This window comes from Geotrypetes seraphini, chromosome 7, assembly GCF_902459505.1.
Source record: "Geotrypetes seraphini chromosome 7, aGeoSer1.1, whole genome shotgun sequence".
NCBI lineage: Eukaryota > Metazoa > Chordata > Amphibia > Gymnophiona > Dermophiidae > Geotrypetes > Geotrypetes seraphini.
Window position 1 is genome coordinate 174168641 of NC_047090.1, and position 13640 is coordinate 174182280.

Genomic DNA, 13640 nt, shown 5'->3' on the forward strand with positions numbered 1-13640 from the left:
TTAGAAAAGGTTCAAAGAAGAGCGACCGAGAAGATAAAGGGGATAGAACTCCTCTCGTATGAGGAAAGATTAAAGCGCTTAGGGCTCTTTAGCTTGGAAAAAAAAAACCAACAAAACAGATGAGAGGAGATATGATTGAGGTCTACAAAATCCTGAGGGGTGTACAGCAAGTACAAGTGGGTCGATTTTTTTTTTTATTGCATCAGGATTTACAAAGACTAGGGGACACTCAGTGAAGCTGCAGGGAGATACTTTTGAAACCAATAGGAAATATTTTTTCGCTCAAAGCATAGTTAAGCTCTGGAACTGATTGTGGCAGCAGCAGAGGATGTAGCTGGGCTTAAAAAGGGTTGGGACAAAGGTTTGGCTATTAAGACAGACACGGGGGGGAAGCCACTGCTTGCCCTGGAATCGGTAGCACGGAACGTTGCTTCCATTTGAGTTTCTGCTGGCTACGTGTGACCTGGATTGGCCACCGTGGAAACAGGATACTGGGCTAGATGTCTGACCCGGTACTGCTAGTCTTATGTTCTTATGTGAGCAAATATTTAGATAAACTCAACAGCACCGTAAGTAGAGACTGACCAAGTTTCGGTTTTGTGCCAAAACCAGCCTGAAATCTGTGTTCGGCCCTGTTTCAGTTTTGGTCTTAAATGCTGATAGATTTTCAGCTGAAACCGAAACTCAGGACTATGTACCCACAGCACACGCTTGCTTCCCTCCAAACAGGAGTGAGCTCAGTTTCCGAAACAGGAGTGGAATCGGTTTTTCCTCTACCCCATCCAAATAGGAGCAAGCTTGGCTGGGCTTATCTCTCCCCCCCCCCCCCCCCCCGCATCCATCAAACCCACCCATAGTCCTTATTAACCTTTTCCTATCGTAATTATTTTAGCAAAGTTTTGTATTATTCACCGTTATCATTTACGGCTATTGTAAACATAATGTAAATAAGTCATAAGTCTGTAAATTCAAATATTTTGTGTTCCTGGCTCTTTATTAGTCCATACAGACTGTTTATCCACGATGGCAACGACATTTTTGGAACGTCCCGTCATCCGGGACACACGGAAGGAAAAGGTTAAACCTATCTTAGAGTCCCTGGTGGCCTAGTAACTATTCAGGGCAGGAGCCAGCCCTGTCTCTGCTGTCAAAATAGCTGCCATGAATCCCAGCAGAAGTCTCGCAATGCTGCTGCTGGAGTTCATGACGGCCATTTTGACAGTGGCACAGGTAGGAAAGATTGAGGATCACTCCTGCTCTGACTAGCCCCCAGGTCACCAAGCTCTTCAGCTTAGAAAAGAGACGGCTGAGGGGGAGACATGATTGAAGTCTACAAAATCCTGAGTGGAGTAGAACGGGTACAAGTGGATCGATTTTTCACTCCGTCAAAAATTGCAAAGAGTAGGGGACACTCGATGAAGTAAAACTTTTAAAACCAATAGGAGGAAATTTTTTTTTCACTCGGAATAGTTAAGCTCTGGAACGTATTGCTAGAGGTTGTGGTAAGAGCGGATAGCGTAGCTGGTTTTAAGGAAGGTTTGGACAAGTTCCTGGAGGAAAAGTCCATAGTCTGTTATTGAGAAAGACACGGGGGAAGTGGTGGTACTAGCACCATTAGGAAACAGCGATCACAACATGATCCAGTACAAATTAAGCATGGGAACATCAAAGGTAAAAAGGACCACAACGACAGCACTCAACTTCAGAAAAGGAAACTACAAGGACATGAGGAAAATGGTAGGAAAAAAGCTCAATAACAGCTCAGGGAAGGTGAAGACCGTAAAGGAAGCCTGGACACTGCTTAAAGGCACAGTGCTCGAGGCACAAGACCGGTGTGTCCCAAGGTTTAGGAAAGGGTGCAAAAAAAATCGAACTAGAAACCCAGCATGGATAACAACTGCAGTTAAAAAGGCGATAAGCGACAAGAAATCATCCTTCAAGAAATGGAAAAAGGAACTAACAAAGGAAAACCAGAAAGAGCACAAAAGACACCAGAAAGAATGTCATCGAGAGGTCAGGAAAGCAAAGAGGGAATATGAGGAAAGACTGGCAGGAGAAGCAAGAAACTTCAAACCCTTCTTCAGGTATGTGAAAGGGAAACAACCAGCCAGAGAGGAAGTGGGACCACTGGACGACGGAGACAGGAAAGGAGCGATAAAGGAAGAAAAAGAGATAGCTGAAAGGTTAAACAAATTCTTCTCGTCAGTCTTCACCAGAGAAGACACATCCAATATCCCGGAACCCGAGGTGATTATAAACGGAGAACACGACGAAAGGCTGGTACAACTAGAGGTAAGCAAAGAGGATGTCCTCAGACAGATAGACAGGCTAAAGAGCGACAAATCACCAGGCCCTGACGGCATCCACCCAAGGGTACTAAAAGAACTGAGAAACGAAATAGCAGAGATACTTCGCCAAATATGTAACCTCTCCCTAAAAACTGGGGAGATCCCAGAGGACTGGAAAATAGCGAATGTCACGCCCATCTTTAAGAAGGGATCAAGGGGTGACCCGGGAAACTACAGGCCTGTGAGCTTGACCTCGGTTCCAGGGAAGATGATGGAAGCAATGGTAAAAGACACAATCTGTGAACACATAGAAAACAATGGACAACTGAAGGCGAGCCAGCACGGCTTCTGCAAGGGAAGGTCATGTCTCAGGAACTTGCTGTACTTCTTTGAGGGAATAAACAGCTAGATGGATAAGGGGGAATCCATAGACATCATTTACCTTGACTTCCAAAAAGCCTTCGACAAGGTACCTCATGAACGGCTACTTAAAAAGCTGTGGAACCACGGGGTGCAAGGGGATATCCACCGATGGATCAAACACTGGTTGGCAGGCAGGAAACAGAGGGTCGGAGTAAAGGGCCAATACTCAGATTGGCAATGGGTCACGAGCGGAGTTCCACAGGGGTCGGTGCTGGGACCTCTACTCTTCAATATATTTATTAACGATCTGGAGACAGGGACGAAATGTGAGGTTATCAATTTTGCTGATGACACCAAACTCTGCAGCAGGGTTAGAAACACGGCAGACTGTGAAGACCTGCAAAGGGACCTAACGAGACTGGAAGACTGGGCAAAAAAGTGGCAAATGAGTTTTAACGTAGAGAAATGCAAGGTCATGCATGTAGGGAAAAAGAACCCGATGTTCAGCTACAAAATGGGGGGAACACTGCTAGGGGTGAGTAACCTTGAAAGGGACCTGGGGGTGATGGTCGACACATCACTGAAACCATCGGCACAATGTGCGACAGCCTCAAAGAAAGCAAACAGAATGCTGGGCATCATCAAAAAGGGTATCACAACCAGGACGAAGGAAGTCATCATGCCACTGTATCGCGCGATGGTGCGCCCGCACCTGGAGTACTGTGTTCAATACTGGTCGCCGTACCTCAAGAAGGACATGGCGGTACTCGAGGGAGTGCAGAGGAGGGCGACTAAACTGATAAAAGGTATGGAAAAATTTTCATACGCTGACAGGTTAAAAATGCTGGGGATGTTCTCCCTGGAGAAGAGGAGACTTAGAGGGGACATGATAGAGACCTTCAAAATCCTTAAGGGCATAGAGAAAGTAAATAAGGACAGATTCTTCAAACTGTGGGGAGCCACAAGCACTAGGGGTCACTCGGAGAAATTGAAAGGGGACAGGTTTAGAACAAATGCTAGGAGGTTCTTTTTTACCCAGAGGGTGGTGGACACATGGAACGCGCTTCCGGAGGATGTGATAGGCCAGAACTCTGTACAGGGGTTCAAGAAGGGTTTGGATAGGTTCCTGGATGATAAGGGGATAGAGGGGTACAGATAGAACTTGAGGTAGGTTATAGGAATGGTCAGAGACCACTTCACACGTCACGGACCTGATGGGCCGCCGCGGGAGTGAAACGCTGGGCGAGATAGACCTCTGGTCTGACCCAGTGGAGGCAACTTCTTATGTTCTTATGTAGATAAGTAGCATAATGAAATCTTTTTTTGAGAGTCATTATGCTACTTATCTGATCAATATTTTTATTGGCGTGCCTAAAATTAGGGGCATCTGCTTACACCAAGTTAATGGTAGGGGTAAATGAGTGTGCCTGAGTGCAACGAGCAAGCTATACCAAGTGAAAGCAAGTTAAGGCATGGGGGCTACAGAAAAGCCAGGGTGAGATCCACAGAGCAATCCTTGAGAGCCATCATCAGCCCTAGGACTCAGTCCTAGGGATGCAGGTTGTGACTTGCTCTCTTGTAAGTCAGACCTGTTTCTACAAAACATACTACATCATCTGCTGGAGACAGAGAAATACTGGCAAATTCTAGGGCTGCACTGCAGCATATACTAGTGATGACATTACTAAAATTGTCAGTGTTCTGTGCCTCCACCTGCTGTTAGGAGAAGATAACCTACTGGACTGGACTGGTCTAGCAGGATGATAAGGAAAATGCATTAACACACACTCTTAGATTGTAAGCCTTCTGGGAGAAGAGAGATACCTACTGTACCTGAATGTAACTTAACTTCAGTTATCAATGAAAAGTCATGTGCTAAATATTTCTAAAACAGAATAGAGTATATTTTAACCTTAGATTAAACTATTATAAAGTTTGCAGGAACATGGTGATATGTTTCTGTTTTTGTATTGTGCTCAAGTGTCATGCTGTCTGGCCAGTACAGGTGACCATTTATATAAGCTAGCCCTGGAAGGGTAAGTATTGTGGCTGCAAGAAAGGGGTGGTTATTTGTAGATTGATTGGTAATGCTGCCCCCTAGTGTGGGAAGACTGTTAACACCCTTTTATCAGTACTGAGAATCGAGATTTTAGCTTTCTGTTTGTTTGTTACATTACAGATAGAGAATCAATATTTTTCAATAGCCACAATGTATCAAAACCGGAATCTTCCTCAGTCTTAACAGCAGTAAGTACAAAGCATTTCCTTAGTAACATTTCAGCCACCGACAATATGAGTTCTTGTTTGATACAAACCTTTCGATCTAATTGTTTTACAAAATTATCTGTTACGTACAAAGGTCGAATGAGGGAGGAGAAGAGGAGAACTAAGGGCTCCTTTTACGAAGGTGCGCTATAGTGCATGCATCGGATTAGCGCGCACTATAGCGTGTGCTAGACGAAAAACTACCACTTGCTCAAGAGGAGGCGGTAGCGGCTAGCGCGCACTATTCCGCGTGTTAAGGCCCTAACGCGCCTTCGTAAAAGGAGCCCTAAGTTGAGCTTCGTAATAGATAATGGTTCAATTCAACCCTGAAAATAGCAGATGAACATACGGGAGCCAGTTTTCAAAACATTTGTCTGGGAAACGTCAGATGTTTAATTTTGCTTTTGTTATTTGCTTGTTTCAATTTTCTATAATTGCTAGCTTTGCCCGGGAGTGGGGAGGGAGGCAAGGGGGTTGGGGGGGGCAGTTGCTGTTTGGGGTTTTTTTTCTTCTCCTCCCTCTATGGCAGTCAGACTCTCTTATTTTCTGTTAGCGATTTCTATATTGATTTAACTTGTATTTGGGGGGGGGGGAAGGTTGTGAAGATTTTTTTTTCTTTTGGATTGTTTGTTTTTGTATTCTGTATTTCTTACACACTTCCCCCTCTGTATTCGCGAATTCCGTATCTACGGATTCGCTTATTCGCGGTTTTAAATTTTAAAAATGCATTTTCATTTTTCAGGCTATTTTAAGCCCTGTAAGCCCCCCCCCCCCTTAAGCCTTACCTGGTAATATTCGGGCCGGTTCTGCCCCTAATATTCGCGGGGGTTAGGGGCGAATATTTAAAAAATGCGAATAATATTCGGGCCGATTCTGCCCCTAACCCCTGCTTCCTCCGGCTATTTTAAACCCTGAAAGCCCCCCCTTAAGCCTTACCTGGTGGTCTAGCGGGTTTTCGGGGCAGGAGCAATCTTCCCACGCTCCTGCCCCGCGCAGATCGCTCGCAGGAAATGGCTCGAGAGACTACGGGAGCTCAAGGCAGCCATTTTCTGTGAGCGATCTGCACGGGGCAGGAGCGTGGGAAGATCGCTCCTGCCTTGAAAACTCCGCTAGACCACCAGGTAAGGCTTAAGGGGGAGGGGGGGCCTTTCAGGGCTTAAAATAGCCAGGGGAAGCGGGGGTTAGGGACAGAATCGGCCCGAATATTATTCGCATTTTTTAAATATTCGCCCCTAACCCCCGCGAATACGGAGGGGGAAGTGTATGCATAAATAAAAGTTAAAAAATAAATAAAGAAAGAAGTTCCCAAGCTAAATTTTTGCTTTTCAAATTTCTCATCTGTACATTAGTTAAATAAAGGAAGGGAGAGAGGGGTGCTGGGGGGCATAGTTACATTTTAACCAGGTAGTTATAGCTAACTGGGAAATTCATTGTCCTAAAGTTAATTTTAAGTCAGAATTATTCAGCAACCCGACATAACCAAACAAGTCTGCTGAATATATTGATAACGTTATTAACTGGATAACTTTCTGGTTGGTGTTAACTGGCCATCTTCCCACAACATGTTGACTTTGAAATGTGCGAGTGTGCATAAAGACAATGAAGCTGCCAGATGCCAAAGAGGGTCGTGGGAGGAGGCGGAGGAGCACTCACAGGGTCATTCGTTTCTAGAACGTTCCTCCAGAGCTGAGAAAGGAAACCTGGGGGCTGTGGCTTTAAAAACTATCTTCCTACTCTATCCCAAAGATTCGATATGGCGCTCAAAATTGCGCATGTCCAATATGCGGGCAAGATTTAACTGAGCAATGCGCCAATTGGCGCCACTAATTGGGTTAATTGACAACAATTTGGAAATTTTGCACGCATTTTGCCAAGTGCTATTCTGTAAAGACACGCATGTAAATCTTTTAGCGTGTGACTGAAAAAGGGGTGTGTGGCCACTTGCAGGACAGAATATTCATTAACTATGCGCACCGTATTATGGGGGGACATGTGCCTAATTTATGGTTTCGGGCGTGAGGATTTACATCCCCTGAAACCATAAATTAGGCACAGATCCCCCATAATACTGTGCGCATATTTAATGAATGCTCCTGTCCTGCCCATGGCCACACACCCCTTTTTCGGTCACGCGCTGAAAGGTTTACATGCGTGTCTTTACAAAATAGCACATAGCAAGATGCGTGGACATGCACAGTTTTGAGCGCCATATAGAATCTTTGGGATAGAGTCGGAAGATAGTGGTATTCTGTTAAGGGTGCCTACCTCAGCCCACATTTATTTTCGGCACCAAAATTTTGGGGTGCCATTTACTGAATCTAGTCCTATAGGTATGCTCCTGTAATTGTTAGCGGGTCTTGGAACTGGTGAATTGCTTTTACTTGCTGCGTGGATTTTCTTGCCATGAGCAAAAGACATGCTCTCAGCTCCCTGAATTTTTTTTTCCCTTTCGTCCTACTCACATCAGAGCCAGAAGAGGGCATGAGCAAAAAAGGAAAAGAATGCAGAGGGGAATTATGTTCTGTGGAGAGAAGAGCATTGAATGGAGAAGATCAGATTAGATTTCAGCATTAAAATATATTAAAAAAAAAAAAAGGTGAAGGAATAAATCCTGTCCCTTGTCTTGTATGGATATTCTACAGGCTCCTTGCCCCTGACATTCTTGGATTGGATTTAATGACTTAATATCCCGCAGTTTTGCTTGGCATCAAAGCAGTTTACAAATTAAAAGCATTGAGTTCAATGAACGTACAGTGCAATAATAACCAATTGAAACACGTGAATTTAAAACTATGTGAAAATAGCCAAGTTTTTAGCAATTTACGAAAGCCTAGATTTGAAGAAGCAGTGTGAACTTTTTCTGCTGAGGGGCATACACAGGGATTCATCTGCTTTGCTTTCCTTATCAATCTATCTATTTATTTAACTAGCTTGATAAAGTGGAAGGTGTGTTTGGACGGCCAAGCGATGATGTCATCCGGGAAATCTCAAAGGCACTGCGACAGGCTCTTGGCATCTCACTCTTCGGCATCGACGTTATAATTAATAATCAAACGGGCCAGCATGCGGTTATTGACATCAATGCATTCCCAGGTAAGAATGTCCCTGCGGCCACGGCTGCAGGTATCTGTTCTTGGATGGATTAATTGTTAGTACATTTTATAGGAACATAAGAACAAAAGAATAGCCTTACTGGGTCAGACCAGTGGTCCATCAAGCCCGTTCTCACGGTGGCCAATCCAGGTCCCTAGTACATTACATTAGTGATTTCTATTCCGCCAATGCCTTGCGGTTCAAGGCCAAAACCCAAAGACTAACAACATTCCATTTAGAATCCCATCAGGCCCAAAACTGTGTTCTTCAGCTGCCGGTCCGCAGTGCGATCGATGCGTTGTTAATAAGATTATATTGTGTGTATGTATGAAAAATAAATGGAAAAAATAGTGTTACAATTAGGACTATGGGGGCAGAGTCTGGGGTGGAGATTGGGTAGAGATGGGCAGGGTCTGGCCCACCACTTAGCCCAGTGTTCTTCATCCGTCGGTCTGCGGACCGACGCCGGTCCACAAAATAATTCTTTTATTTCTGCCAGTCCATAGGTGTAAAAAGGTTGAAGAGCACTGGCCTAGAGGACGAGAGGCACAGTCCTATAGGCAATCATCTTGGTACCAGCATCTCTCCTCCTCCCCCAGTGTGCCGTGACACACTTGAAATCTCAGGGGGAGCCCTGGAGGAGAGTGTGGCGCAGTGGTTAAAGCGACAGCCTCAGCACCCTGGGGTTGTGGGTTCAAACCCACGCTGCTCCTTGTGACCCTGGGCAAGTCACTTAATCCCCCCATTGCCCCAAGTGCATTAGATAGATTGTGAGCCCACTGGGGCAGACAGGGAAAAATGCTCAAGTACCTGAATAAATTCATGTAAACCGTTCTTAGCTCCCCTGGGAGAACGGTAGAGAATGCCTCATTCCACCAATAAGAGCAAACTTCATCAGTGATGTCACAATGGCTCGATTGTCCTTTACTTGGCTCACTTTTACTACATTTTGATTTCTAGAGTGGTGCAGTGGTTAAAGCTACAGCCTCAGCACCCTGAGGTTGTGGGTTCAAACCCACGCTGCTCCTTGTGACCCTGGGCAAGTCACTTAATCCCCCCATTGCCCCAGGTATATTAGATAGATTGTGAGCCCACCAGGATAGACAGGGAAAAATGCTTGAGTACCTGAATAAATTCATGTAAACCGTTCTAAGCTCCCCTGGGAGAACAGTATAGAAAATTGAATAAATAAATAGTGTGAAAAGTTTCAGCCTCTGATAATCAGAGCTGGTATTGTGACATCATAATGCCTCATTCCACCAATGACTAAGAGCCAACCTCATCAGTGATATCACAATGGCTCGATTGTCCTATACTTGACTCACTTTTACTACATTTCAATTTCTAGAGTGGTTAAAGCTACAGCCTCAGCACCCTGGGGTTGTGGGTTCAAACCCACGCTGCTCCTTGTGACCCTGGGCAAGTCACTTAATCCCCCCATTGCCCCAGGTACATTAGGTAGATTGTGAGCCCGCCGGGACAGACAGGGAAAAAATGCTTTGAGTTCCTGAATAAACTCATGTAAACCGTTCTTAGCTCCCCTGGGAGAACGGTATAGAAAACTGAATAAATAAATAAACAAGTGTACCATGGCATAGAGTTTGCGTTACACTGCTCTAACCCTTAGGTCACTCCTCCAGCGTATGCCGTGTGAATCTCTCACTTGGGGCCTTGGTTTTGCTCACAGGCAAGGTTTTTAGAAGGAGACAGCAGACGCTGCTTTGAACCTCTAGGTGTAGTTTAAACCTCGGTAGCGGCGCTCCTGGTTCGCGCGGCCGAGAGATCGGTTTACCCGGAGCAGATGGGAGCCTCCCGCCTCTCTTGTCTCGTTACGCTGCCCCGTTAGGCCTTTGAATAATGCGTTGCTTCCAGGAAAGAAGCACCTGCTGTTCATGAGAGGCAGCGCCTTGGTACGTTCTGACCTTTCCCTGGGTGCATGTGTGCAACCCGCCCACGACTGCTCACAAACGTGAATAATGACGATGGCCTGTTCATGGCTTTATTCAGTAGAACAAGAGAGAAACATTTTTTTTTTTACAATGGCACACTAATGAATCTCTCAGTGCTGATGAATTAGGTTCCCATCTGTTCAGAGCAGTTTGTGAGCGGCAAAAAACTTTGCTTGTGTTGCTTCTTTGTGTTTTATTTTTATACTTTGCTAGGAGTGACTGAGGTGTGGGGAGAGTGCTCAGTGGTAAGAATATCTAGACTGGGTCAGACCAGTGGTCCATCAAGCCCCAGTATACTGTTTCCACAGTGGCCAGTCCAGGTCACAAACTCCTGGCAAAAACCCAAATAGCAGCAACGTTCCAGAGCTGAGACTGTGATGTCATAGTGCCTCATTCTACCAGTGCCTAAGAGCCAACCTCGTCAGTGACGTCACAATGGCTTGATTGTCCCATACTTGGCTCACATAAGAGCTGCCACACCGGGACAGACTGAAGGTCCATCAAGCCCAATATCCTGTTTCCACAGTGGCCAGTCCAGGTCACATGTACCTGGCAGAAACCCAAATCGTCATGCCACACAGGCCTAGAGTCAGTTCTCCTGGATGTGTTCATTCGTTTCAGTGAAGTTGTGTGTTAGAGTCTCCTGGGGGGTGGGGGATAGAGAAGTGGTAAGTTTAAGTTTTAAGTTTATTAGGATTTTATATACCGCCTATCAAGGTTTTCTAAGTGGTTTTTTTTTTTTACAATCAGGTACTCAAGCATTTTCCCTCTCTGTCCCGGTGGGCTCACAATCTATCTAACGTACCTGGGGCTAAGGAGGATTAAGTGACTTGCCCAGGGTCACAAGGAGCAGCGCGGGGTTTGAACCCACAACCCCAGGGTGCTGAGGCTGTAGCTTCAACCACCGCACCACACACTCCTCTAGTCCCTAGCCAAAAAAAAAATGCATGAGTGGGACTGTTAAGCTGTGAGCACTTACACCAGCTCTGTGGCTGGCATAAGCACATATAGACCTGGTTACGCTGGGATTTACTTTCCCATATAGAATCTGAGCCAATCAGGCGCTCTCCAGTTGACATCGAAGGAGAGGAGGCCAATAGTGCACTAAAATTCTTTAATAACTTCGCTTGACTCGCACCATCTTGGGGACTAGGTTGCTCCTCAACTCTGAGACATTTAACTAAGACACTTAGGCCAACCTTAGGCATCACCCGCTTTTATGTCTATCCTATTCGTGTACTTTTTATGCCTCTCTATACACTAAGTTTAAGAGCAGTTTACAGTCTGATTTGATTTCGTTCTTCTTGTTGACAAAGGTGATTTCCATGGTCAACCAGATTAATCAGGCTTCTCCAAGAGTTTATCGTCAGCTTTAAGTTAGTTGAACATGCTGAGGGCACCATTGCAAATAGGAAGAGCCACCCATGCTTGGGACTTTCCACCAGCTCTGAGCACTGGGAGATCTGTTCCATCCCAGTGTCTTCAATGACCTCATCCACTTATGTGCCTGATTAACCCTGAAGTTTGTGAAGAACATCTGGACAATTTCCTGGAGGAAAAGTCCATAGTCTGCCATTGAGACAGACATGGAGGAAGCCCTGGGATCAGTAGCATGGAATGTTGCTACTGTTTCAGATTCCGGAATCTTGCTATTCTTTGAGATTCTGCATAGAATCTTGATATTCTTTGGGGTTCTAGAATCTTTTGTTACTTTTTGGAATTCTGGAATGTTGCTACTATTTGGGTTTTTGCCAGGTACTGTACTAGTGACCTGGGTTTGGCCACCGTGAGGAAGGTGGACCATTGGTCTGACCCAGTAAGGCTAGTCTTATGATGTACCTGGAAGTGTTGGATTGGGGCTGGCGAGGATGGAAACGTGGTGGTTTTTAATGCCCTCACATGTTTTCTTTCTGATTTCCCCTTCCCCAGGTTATGAAGGCGTCTCGGAATTCTTCACAGACCTCCTGAACCACATCGCCTCAGTCCTGCAAGCCCAGGTGGCGGAGCCACCGCATCTGAACTGCAACAGACTGTCTGAGCAGGGCGGCAGTGGGAGCAAGGGAGAGCGGACATGCTCTGCCAGCACGAGCTGCTGTAGCGTGCTGGGGACGGACTCTTGGATTGTGGAGAGCGAGACCAATGGATCTGTGAAATTGCAGCACCAGAGACTAGGCTGCAACTCTGCGGTGTCTCCAAGCTTCCAGCAGCACTGCGTGGCCACGTTGGCGACCAAGGCTTCTTCTCAGTAATCAGCTGACGGGAAGGACAAGCACCCCTCTCCTCCTTTTCCTCCCTCCTCCCCCCCCCACCAGTGAAGCTGAAATCATGATCACAAAATACGAACAAGATGGAATAGTATAAGTACTGCATTTTGTTGATTTTTACTTGATCGATTGAAAGAAATAGAATGAAAACCAGTAAGGATAGAGTTGGAGGTAGGTGTCATCCAGTCATGGCAAAGGGATGAAATCCCAGCCAATTCCAGTTCTAGTACGTTTACATATTTTCTATACTTTCTTTTTAACACTAGACATTTAAAATTGTGGGTTTCTTTTTTTTTTTTTAATTCACATGTGAGCACTGTTTTGATTAAGTCAGACCTCACTGGGATTCAATGGGATCCGAAAGATTCATGCAAAAAAAAAAAAAAAAGAGCTTTTCTGAATGTAAGAGCGTCTATTTATCTCTTTTGATTCTTGTTCTCTCATCTGCTTTTCTCATTGCACCTTGTTTATGAAATCATAGTTTTGTTTTATTTTATTTAAAAAAAAATAAATTTTCAGATATCGTCGATATTGGATGGATAATGTATGCCATTCCAAAAAAGGCTTCTTTTGTGGATATCCTGGTGACTTTCTTTGGGTACCTTAAAAGAAGTGGGAATGTAAAGAATGTTGGGTTATAGTCTGGACCAAACTAATTGGGGGGTATGGGGGGGCCTCCAAAGCTGAATAAAAATGCACAGCTTCTATTGGACAGGCTGTGACAGAGGAAAGGATAGGTCTAGAAAGCACTGAAAAATTTTCAACTGTAATATTATCGAGGCTTCAAGCCATTCGCCTAACCCCTCGCTCATCTGTCAGAGGCTGTCCAGTATCCACATTCCTACTGTATATGAGAGGCTTGAAGGAGCATTAAGCAGAACCCCGATACGGATTCTGTTTGTAAGTTTCCAACGTGTGCTAGTTTAGGGGGGCTCCTTATACGTATCCGCAGTACTGATCCCTGCACGGCAAACACGACGCAGCCCGTTCAGTTTCTATGGGCTGCGTCGCATTTGCTGTGCCGGTACTCACCACCGCGTCTTTGTAAAAGGGGCGGGGGCCCTTAGCCATTTGCTGGGTGCACTTTAAATCCTGTTCTTAACGTCGGTTGCACTTGGCTCTTCTGATTACGTTCTAGCGGGCTGCGGGGAACAGGAATGGGTTATTTTTTTTAATGTCGTCTTGCAAGGTTTCCTGGTGAGAGCATCTGTGTTTTTGTCCCTGCAGTCCCTTCCTTCCCTAAAGTTTTGTTTGGGGGGGGGAGGAGGGGCGTCCTCAAAAGTGAGCGCCAAGCGTGACGGCATCATTCCAGTCCGAAGGTTAGGCCGGAATGTATTGAAGCTGTGATGCAAACACGAATGAGCATAAGTATTGATGAGGAAGAAATTGTGATATGAAATAAACCGCTTTTCCCCTCC

At 45.4% G+C, this 13640-nt stretch overlaps 1 protein-coding gene across 4 annotated transcripts in view; it reads left to right on the top strand.

Annotated features, from left to right (window-relative positions):
* ITPK1 (inositol-tetrakisphosphate 1-kinase) overlaps positions 1-13640 on the top strand; it is a 235255-nt gene extending 221615 nt beyond the window's left edge. For all 4 annotated transcript variants that reach the window (XM_033952831.1, XM_033952829.1, XM_033952830.1 and 1 more), the window contains 3 exons: positions 4831-4898; positions 7847-8009; positions 11888-13640. In XM_033952831.1, coding sequence (XP_033808722.1) covers positions 4831-4898; positions 7847-8009; positions 11888-12207 — 551 coding nt within the window. In that variant the 3' untranslated portion in view covers positions 12208-13640. The remainder of the gene's footprint in view (positions 1-4830; positions 4899-7846; positions 8010-11887) is intronic.